We start from the raw sequence: 11,281 nt of genomic DNA on the forward strand, positions 1-11,281 counted from the left end.
ATAACCTTTACCCTGGGTAGCTTTATCATCTGCAGAATTCGCTATTGCATCCAGAATGTATCGAATATAAAATCGTAAGCAGGGATATCCAGCCAGTCCTACTTTATTATCCAGGATGTAAGAAACAATCTAACGACTTTATTACGACTTTGCCAGAACAGATGGCTTATTCTGTTCTTTGCTGAGCTGCAGGACTGATGTTGCCGTGAGCAACACGTTAGGAACAGCAGTTTACCTCTGCTGACCTTTACTGGGTCCCATTCTTACGCTTCAGGGTCGGAGACTAGAGCAGTTTCCCACATCAGCCTCCTCTATAGCTTATTCTAATGGTTCTTTGTGTACACTGTATAAGTTGTTTCTCAGTCCAGTTTCAGACGCCGTCTCCTCACCCCCTACGTCTACGAGCGTTTGGCTATCTTGTTAGAGTCATCTTAGAAGTCCAGATTGGGGGAGGCTTAGGTATGAATATGATCTATTATCCAGATGACTTTAGCGTTCTCGGCATCTGTACGCCAGAGACGAAACGACGCCCCAACGTAATCCCGACAAAACGCTATGCCGTGGATGATTTGGTATGACAGAATAGATATGATAAAAAACGAAACCTAAACACAGGCTGCATTGCACACATTAAGCTTTTTATCCATCAATATTCTATACAGATTAGTACTTTATTCAAAACCCATGTTCAGACTACAAGCATTACCGGACGTTTTATTAGTTTCACAACCAATTTTCTCCTCTACCTCTACCGACATTTCAACATACTGTTTGCTGTCTTCAGCAGGGCAACGCAAACTGACCCTTACCTGATGGAGACAGCAGACAGCCCGTTGAAACGTCGTTCAAGGGGAAGAAAACTACGTTGAATGGTTTAACGTGGTGGAACTGTTTACGGATCGAGATTAGCACCAAGAAACCTTATTTAGACGTTCGCCAGTTTTGTGTCGTATTTGCTTTTGGATAGACAAGGACAATGTGGCACTGTACTCAAGTAAGTAAGTTATATACACAGTACAGACAGAAAGTAAAGGTAGTCTTTTCTTTTCTTTTACACAACAACCTTCCCACCACCACCACCCGAGGCAAAATCAGGTACACATGTTATGCCACAGACGACGCCACACTTTGCAGTTTGATCACACTTTTGATTGCCACAATCATGACACCAAAATGCCAAGAGTGATTACAGTGGATTAGCAACGTTTTGGATTAATGACTCACATCACGACGCTGGGACATACATGCGTGTTTGGCAGACCTGTCAATTGCTCTGTCTCGTATCCAATAAAAGCTCGAAGGGATCCGGGTCAATAGTTGACACTTGCGTGATCTGCCTTTGTCTTTACATAGAGGAATGAAGCTAAGGTTGCTATCCAACCAAAAGATAAAGGAGTCAGTCCATCATTCCGCTATCCGCAATTATGATCCTTCGTTTGACACTTATCTAACTGCTGGGCGTGATGGATACGATTAGGGCCAGTGATCAGTCACACAGAAGAACTAGGTCACCGGCCGGACAATGCCGGATGTCAAATCGCAGGAACTAGATATACATTACCATCAGATCCTCCAAATGGAGTGCCACCATCTCCTGTAAATTGGTCTTAGAGTGTGGGAATAACCACCAATCATCAGCATCAAAAGTCAACTCATTGTGATGAAATTAGCCACGGTCAAACATCTACATCTTTGAAGACAGATTGTTAAGGAGAACCTTTCAGTGTGAGTACTGCATGCGTTGTCAAGGTATTCAAACCGATGAATTTCCACGTTGTGCCGCTTGAATGTTCATGATTTAGGTGGTGACACACAGCTGAAGCAGCTTACCAAACTGAGAAAACTGTTTCTGAACATTGACCACCGAACTATTGCCATTTGTGCTGTTTTCTGCATATTTACCTCCATGAAAAAATGGAGGTATAGTTTTGAGTGTGTCTGTGTGTGTGTGTGTCTGTGTGTGTGTCTGTCTGTGTGTCCGCATATTTGTGGTCATCATAACTTGAGAACCTCTTGATGGACTACGATGATATTTGGTATGTGGGTAGGGGTTGGGAAGACGAAGGTCAAGGTCAATTTTGGGCCCCCTGGTGTGTGACCTTGGTACTGCAGCGCAACTTCCGGTTTTGCTATCTCGGTGTTCTGAACATGCTATGGTCAAGATTTTTAAGTATTAGATAGCTCTTGTGCTCAGGAAAAAATTACGTAACTTTGGGCCCCCTAGCGTCTAGTTTGGGGATAGCAGGGGCATTTTTGTCAAAAACTTCTGACGAGGATAACTCAAGAAGGGAACAACGGATTTTCATCATTTTTGGTATGTAGGTACCTTAGACAATGTTGTACAAGATTAAATACAAATTATGCAAAATAGGAGTACATTTGCATAATTAATGAGGATATTATATCATGGCAGTTTTTTCAATGTATCTCTTGTTCTGGATGTGATATGGTCTTGACATTTGGCTGGTAGATAGCTTGCAGTGTCATGACAAAGTGGGGCAGGTTTCAGCCCCCTAACATTTAATTTGAACTGCAGGGGCGTTTTTGTCAAGACATTCTAAAGAGGATAACTGCAGAAAAAATTGATGGATTGGCATCATTTTAGGCATGCGGGTACCTTAGGCAAAGATGTTCATAATGATATACATTTTATGCGAATTAGGACCTAATTTGCATAATTAATGAGGAAATTGTATAATTCCATTGTTTTCAATAACTGGACTTCAATAAATGTAACACATGTTAAGTATGATGGGTGGAATATAAGCAGATACCAAATATGGTAATGAGGAACTTATTTGCATAATTTATGTAAAAATTTCAAAAACGCTTTATGATTAATAATGGGAATTTTATAATTGTGACATGTGTACGTTAGTCAATGATGAACAATACCATGCATAAATTATGTTAATGTGTTAGTCAATTGCATAAAATTTACGAAAGCTCTAAATTTTCATGGAGGTATGAGGTCGCCGAACTCTAGTTTGAGCTGCTTTTACCTTGAACTGTATTTTGTTTCATGTCCTAGTCTGAACCAGATTGTCCGACAGTACAAGTGGTAGTAATTTAGATGCCAAAGTGAGCTGTAACTTACCCGCATCAGGGACTTATTTCATGATAAGAAGAATTACAATTGCAACAAGAACCCGGAAATGACGTGAGTGATGACGTTGATACATTGGCGTGTCGCCCTTTAAGGGTGTAATCATCTGCTCTTCACTACTTTCAGAAGATCACAAGAGCCCATTTCAGCATAATCCTCTCGTGCTTAAGTACTGAGCACAGAATCGCACCTCCGAACTGCATAATTATCGATGTTTCACCGCTCTCCCCAAGTCCAATGTCAAATAGTCGTAAACAAGTTTTTAAAACCATTCCAACTGGAGGAAATGGAATGGACCAACGTTCATCCTACATCGTCCAATTCTATCACACCTCTCTGAAAAGTTCGATTCGCCGACCTTTCAGCTGTTCAAAGTCATTCTGTTTGCAGTAAGGAGGATGAAGGTTGAATTTGCACTTACAGGCGGACATCCTGGGTAGCAAGCATCAATACTAACCCTGCTGTCTAAGAAAGAAACACACAACAAAGATATACGTAACAGCGAAACAGTCAAGGTCAGCATGGTCTACGTTTTGTAGGCAATAGCAAGGATGTAAAGCGATGGCGACTAGTGAGCAAGGACACATCTACAGCAGTACAACACTTAGGTTTGTGCTAATAGCTGCCAGGTGGAACCCCATTTCTGCATAGTTCCGGACAAATGACCAATGTAAAATGATCATTGCTCTGCAATTGCCTATTAGAGGACAAATGTCTCTGATGAAGACAAATAAGGTGGAGAGACTTCTGAAATGCCTTTGTGTTTGTAATCACAACACATGTCGTACAATGGGAGGAGACGGATCGCTATTGCAGACGTTTGATGCCAAATTAAGGACTCCATTCCCTCGGGTACGGTCTATCCATACATTGCCTTGTTGACGTGATTCACTTGTAATGAGATGACACGAGTCGCCATGTTCGCGCTCTAGCGCATGCCGTGATCTGACGCACGCTTCAGCGAAACGAAATCCCGTTGAATACTGATGATTGTATCTCTTTCTACAAAGGCCCGGCTAATTGTGAGTGGTGCGTGCATCCTGCCCATTGTGTACCTGTAATGGGAGATCTGATGGAGCCAATCTAATTTGCCTTCTTCCGGCGTGCAGTAACACATTTACCTCGGCGGCAAATGACATTAAAGGTATCACTTTCCCCTTGAGACGACCATATTTGAAATAGATCCTTTCAAGTGACCGGTCCCCTTATTACGTTTTAAGTTCCAGTCAGCTACCAAGTCTTTCATGAACATACATCTTGTTTCGCATCAAGAGATCACAGCGAAGATAAGCCGCTTGTGCATTCTGAGCGTGTGGTAAAATGTCTGACATCCAGCCAGAGCACTCAACGCATCCGCACATCACCCTGCTTTCAGTAATTGCCGGTGAAAGGGTGCTTCATCACTTTCCATCAGCAGCCCGTTGTTTTCAACCCGTCCGGTTTGACTTGGAAATCGACCTTGTTTGTAATCTACAGCTTGGAGCAGCTTTTATCCAATTAGAAGACGACCTTCCATCAGTTTGGCGCTGCGCTCCTGCAGTGTTGACATTGACGTATGCGCTGTCTGGAGATCACGTGGATGTGCAGGTGATGAGAGCAATCTTTGAGTGACCTGTGTAACTCTTGGTTTCATAATTACAATAGGATGTGCACGCGTAAGTTGTAAGCAAGGTAGACGAAATCGTTCTTTGTCTACGAAATTCGTGAAGCAATCTGTAAAAACTAAGGTTTCAGCCCCCAGTAGAAAGGTACATGGCTACCACTGGGCCGACCCGGCACCTTCATAGCCAAACATGGGCAGGAACAGGCTGCCGATCCGACTTGATGGATCTCCTTGGAAAACTTCCAGATTCTCTGCCTTATGAGAGTTCGATAACTCTGGACTTTATGGGTTATGCACAGACAAGATGTCTTCCTTCCAGACACAACATGAGGAAGAAAAACTCATCAACATCGTTGCTGCTGTTTTTGCCAGAACCATCTTACAAGCAAGTCACCCGGTGGTAAATTTGGATGGTAAATTTTGGAAAGACTCATGTTTAATTCGTTTTCTTTAGTTTTAGGCTGCATACAGTGTGGAGTCATGTCATTTAATTACGATTTGGAAAGGACCTATATGAAGTGTTTGCAGGAATCTGTTGGATTACAGCTGTGTCCAACATGACATACATTTTCTCTTTGTTTTCAAGCTATGACATACCTGATTATAATGGAAAACAAGACCTTGTCTTAAATATGATAATTTCGTACCTCCGTGAAATATTTAGGATTTATTTCATGCCATATACGTAGCCTTATCATGCTCTATAAAAGTTTATATTCAACAAGTCCCGTGCCACCAGAGTGTCTCAAAATGATACCAGTGACTTCGCCGGGCAGACAAGCTGTATACGGACTATACCACATTGTTTTCATGGAGAGATAAGGGGCCCAAATCACAATAGGTTGGACCTCAAGAATTACATGTACCAAACAAAAAATTCGTTTAGTAAATTCATCAAAAGGATTTCGAGTTGTAGTTGCGAACAGTACCTCCGTTGGAGGTCAACCTTCTTCCCATATGTAAGTTTATTTTTATTGAAGATGTGACAGACAAGCCAGAAATAGGCGGCTGTGGAGTGCTAAAGTCAATAAGGTAATCTTAATTTGTATATGCATTTAAAATTACGGTCTGTACACATGTAGCATAGGGCCCACGGCCTAAGAAATGTGAATTTATATATATATATATATATATATATATATATATATATATATATATATTGAAGATGCGCCTTACCTTATGCGGGACATAGATGTTGAGATAGAGGCAGTCCTCGCTGTCTCCCACGGTGTCGGTGGCGGGGTTGGCGGGCTGGGGACAGGCCGGACCGGGCTTGTATGCATTGCGCACCGTGTAGGATGTCTCTGGCCTCTCGGGGGGCTGCAAAGGAATGATAGAGGATTTCAATATCTTTACGATTTATAAGGACCGTATGTCTATGTTTTAAGACCTCAAATATAAGCTGTATCTTTGTTACATCTTCTTTGTCGATTTTTACGCTACCTCCTCCTAGGTCCTGAATAGAAAACGGCCAGCAGCTTTTTTTTTTACCTTTTCATGAATAGATACAGGATCAAACAAACAAACCCGCAACCCGCAAAGACAGCAACAAAATGCGAAGAATCACGTTTGCTGTACTTACTAGCGAAATCAAGTTTATCTACAATGGACTACAGTGTATAGAGGAGAACCCTGGGTCTCTGAACAATCATATAAAGTACCCGTCTGTTACATGTGCACGTGATACGTTATTCATCACAGCATATGGATATATTATGGATGCTCCTCATGAAACTATGTTCCATTTATAACCACCACGCGCGAATCAATCCCATATGTTACATGTTATTTGGTACAGTGAGTCCATATGGTCGAAGTATGATGGACCAATTTGTTTTGTACAATATCTTGCTGTAAAGAAAGGCGGACCAGATTTTGTGGCCGTAACCTATGTCAGCAAGTTTCACCTCCTAGATAGAGCGCCCTATCACCAGTTCCAGGCAAGTATTTGTTCTATATAATAGCAATTTGACCTAGAGTAAAACCACATGATGCACAACTTCACAATTGGTATAGTTCTGGTGAGTCTTTTCGAATTTCATACACGTCTTTGCGTGGGATGTAAATATGTATTTCTTCCCGACGGCCTGTGCCAAGACGAGTTATTTATCTGCGACTCCCAGTCAGGAGGCGTTTATCCTTTTATCTTTACTGTCCCCATACTCCATCTCTCGGTGCACGGCGCGCTAGACCTAAACTTGGTGAGTGTGTCTGACGAATATCGAAAACGTCCCAATTTTTGCCTAAAAGTTTATCATAGCACTCTGAAGCCACTCAAGAACGATGACGTACTAGACATATTGATTGCATGGATACAGGCACGGAGCCAGGATAACAGGTTATATCAAATATATCATTTAACACGACTGGAAGGCACGTACAGTTCAGACACTCTGTGCTGTATGTATAACCTCGACCAAGTCACTGATTTACATTTTATTATACGATGGACAAGTTGTTGCAAATTCTTGCCCGAGGGCTAACTGTAAGTGCCAGAATGATGCCAGCAAATCCGTTCCATGTTGCATTTTTGGTCAAACATCAAATAATCTATATCTATTGCCTTTGCAAAAGGAGTATACAAAATCCGTTCCCTTGCCTTGGTTCATCGAAATATTTGATTCAGGGAGGGGAAAAAATAACGAAGTGGACTTCACAAATTACTTGTTCAGTCAGGCCATGGATATGCATTATATTCTACATATATTGCATATCGATCATGTTCCTTTTTGTGCTAATGTTCAAGTCTCTTATGCTACAAAATATCTGCACAGATCCTGGAACCTTCAACCTTACAGCTGTATACATGTACGCCTGTCAGATGATATTCATGAGCACATATCGCATTAGCAGCATTTCTGGACACATCAGCGTGGTTGCTACGCAACGTGACGTCAATACTTCACTTTAACCTAGAGGACTTAGACCTGTTTTCAGACCGCTGCGTGCGGCTTTTTACAAGTGCGCTCCATTTTCTTCATTTGATTGCTGAGGCCCTCATCATTATCCTCTGGAACCCCCTCCTCCATCTCTTTTCGATGGAAATACAGATCGATCCTTGGGTGGGTTTGTTTCTAGAATAGTTTTATTCATCCGTAGAAATCTTTGCCACCTTAGTATTTTCCTTCTCATCGTCCATCACCTATAGTGGATTGTGCAGGTCAGCATATCCAAAGCTATCGTCCTGTCAAGCTAGGTCAAGGCTGATCCGGTCGATTTCTTGACCATCTGCATCTACGCACGGTCCTCTGACAGGCCAACACGGCCACATTTATGGTCACTTTATCATCGGATCGACCACACGGAGGGTTGCTGAAGACTAAACATGGGGATATAAAAATACCCTTCTCGTGTATTCATAACTTCTACAGACGTGTCTATGTTTTTCCTCGTCGCTACCCCCATCTCGAAAACCTCACGACGTTTTCAGTGATGTTGCTTCACGACACTCTTGATAAACTTCTCTTATATTTGCTGGCATAAAATATGCACAATCTGCCAACTTGATATCTGTAAATCATCCACTTGCACAATCGTATCAATATTCTCTAAGCTATAAAAATTTCCTATATGGGTCCTGCAGGACCTCTAACGTGTTTTAAACATGTGGACACGACGCTGCACTTCATAATAACATATCAAATGATGGGAGGGTACATGGAAGGTCTGTGAGGCTAGCTCGGCAGCCATCTTGGTGACGATATATGGTTATGGCGCTGTTTTCAATGCAGATACAGTAGAATGCACTTATTGAGGGAATATGTGTTTCCACAGTTAGGGGTCACTAACTAGGTTAATAGACGTTTTATAAAATAAAGGATGTGCAGAAGTCCGAATTGAAGGTATGTGAAATGAGTGTGCTACCTGTTGGTAAAGTTGGATGGAATTTTTCGTCTCTCATAACTGTTTGTACGGGATTGAATGTTAACTACATGTAGTAAGGTTACATATTCATACGACAGAGACAGTTTGGCAAGCGATGAGCAACGGACATAAATGGCCATTGTGATTGCTGACAGATGATCACGTAGAGTGACTACGTCATCACAAATAACTTTAGATAACTTAATTACACAACAATTGTACGAGGTACAAAGTATGGCATCTACATAACTACAGTTCTATAGCTTAACTAACTAATACAGGAGTTGTAGTATGGGATAAGCTTCTTACAATCATTGGAAGCTTTTACAATCAGTTGAGGAGTTTCTAATATCCAAACCTTCTTTGATATATTTTCCTATATCTGCCATGCAGGGATTGTCACATGTCATGATGTATTTGAATTTGCACTTCAGGTCCATTGAGATAAATCCTTGTGTATAAAATGACAACCTTCTGTATAGAGAATTGCGTATTTCAGAATATTTGGGACATACAACCATAAAGTGATATTCGTCTTCAATTAACTCTGGACAGAATGGACAAACCCTCTGGTCGATAGGGATTTTTTTAATCTCCCGGTTTCTATATTTAATTTGTGACAGCTAATTCTGAGTTGTGTGATTGCCCTACGAACGTCAAGGCGCTTTATGGTTGAAATGTAATATTCTTGCTTGTAAAGCTTGTTCAATGTAGAAAGAGAGGAGAGTTTAGAATTGCATACCCTGCACACGCGTCATTTTTTTTTGCACAGATGACAAATGTTGCTCGCGTGACCAACTTCTGAAAGGATCTTTGCAGGACCTGACAACAGATTAATGACCCACAGATAAGATTGAATAAAGGATCTTACATAGCTTCTCGTTAGTTTCTTTCATCGGATTATATATCATATGACTTATCTAGAATCACCAGTTTTACTATACAATCTACTTTGCTTTTCATCCTTCTTCAGTGCGGTGTAAGCTGTTTATTTTGATATCTTAAATCTGAGCATAAATTGGCCAATACTAGTAATCGGCCCTTTCGGCTATATCTATTCTGAATGTCTATAAAGGCCAATTGAAAAATACACAATTTGAACCAGAATCGCTTCAAGTGTAGAATACTTGTAGAATTGATTGACACAGTTATCCAACCCAGATTCTTCTTATTACAGTGTATACTCAGTGTTAAGGTATTAGACTGATATTAACCTATTCTTAAAACGTATTTTGAGACAGAAATGGATGCAAAAGCCGTGTTAGTACTGTTCATTTTATTCTATCTAAACACTTGACCACACTGGTCGTTCCAGTGTACATAAAGGTAAATTACGGTGATTTTGTGGCCAAAACAGAGCAACATGCATCGTTCTAAACTCAGTATCAACCCCGGCTACGCCTCCCTCGCAATGTCCAGATGTTGAAGAAGGCCTAAGCGGCAATCGCACGAATGCACCAGGTGTGATGAGGAAATATGTCTCACTAGGCCACCAGATTGGCCCTCAGCCCGTGATGGATGCAGAGAGAGACGAGACCCGGCATACACGTAGCTCAGGTTCGTACCTGCGCTGCAGAAGTGTGTTATCAGTGCGACCGAAGCCAGAGAATTGCCGATAAGAGAAATAGATGAGTTTTCTGAAATCACCACGATCTAAGGATACTTTAGGCTAATGTCCTCTCCGCAGGGATTTCAAAAGATGCTTGGCGCCTTATCGTCGTAGATCTTCGTTACGATCCTGTCTTTAAAAGACGTTCTCAACTTAAGGTCTTACTCAGTTCCTTGGACAGACAGGTAAGGAGAAGGAGGATTTAAAAAAGGACAATACTCGAGTGGAAAACCAAAGAGAATCGTTTTAGAATTTTGCAACCACCCAGGATGATGCGCTCTCGGGAATGCTTCAAAAGATGGATTTGAGATAAGCTAAACTCCCCTTTTTGATCTTCTCTCCTTCTTCCTAAATTTACAGAGCTAAATTAGATTTCTCGGTTGATACAGGCGACTCAAGGATGAAAATATATTGATGCTGAGATGGACCTGCCAAGTGGAAGAGTTTTTCAGCATCACCCTGATCTAGCCCTGATCATGAATGGTGTTCTCTCCACAAGGGTTTTAGAAAAGCGGCTCACAATGATCGGCTTAGGTTTTATGTCCGGAGTTATAGATATCTATCTGTGATCCTAGTGCTGAAGATTTACCCAATACTATCTAACCAACTTGCTGTGGTGGGTAGATAGTCACGGGGGGAACTAATGTGCTCGGGTAAGAATAGATAGGGAAGGAGGGGATAACAATATTTCACGTTGGTTGAACTGTAGGGGTCTCCTTTCCCTCTGGGAGATGTAATGGTTAACAGCACTTCCTTCATCCTTTCAAGCGTTATTCCTGTGCATTTTTCTCCGGTGATTGTTTAATCCATGCATCTGGGCACCTCCTGCGTCATCGTGCCATGGAGACTCCACTTCAAATGGCGGCAACGGGGCAGTTCTGTCCGCTCGTCGCAGCTAATTGGCGCGGCAATTGTGGAACGATCAATACGGCGTCCAGTCATGATCTGGCCCGAGAAAACCCGATGCGGCTGTCGGTATCGGCGGATCGAAACTCATTATACCGTCCATGTTGCAAAGTGAACTCATAGCTGGGGGTAAGACGGAGACTAATGGGGGTGAGCCATGCGTAAATGAAGTAACGAGAACATCGCCAGCCAT

At 41.8% G+C, this 11,281-nt stretch overlaps 1 protein-coding gene across 1 annotated transcript in view; it reads right to left on the minus strand.

The window, feature by feature from the left end:
• LOC118418695 (carboxylesterase 1F-like) overlaps nt 1-11,281 on the minus strand; it is a 40,556-nt gene that overhangs the window by 26,608 nt on the left and 2,667 nt on the right. The window contains exon 2 of the mRNA XM_035824747.1: nt 5,886-6,029. Coding sequence (XP_035680640.1) covers nt 5,886-6,029 — 144 coding nt within the window. The remainder of the gene's footprint in view (nt 1-5,885; nt 6,030-11,281) is intronic.

Source organism: Branchiostoma floridae, chromosome 6, assembly GCF_000003815.2.
Source record: "Branchiostoma floridae strain S238N-H82 chromosome 6, Bfl_VNyyK, whole genome shotgun sequence".
NCBI lineage: Eukaryota > Metazoa > Chordata > Leptocardii > Amphioxiformes > Branchiostomatidae > Branchiostoma > Branchiostoma floridae.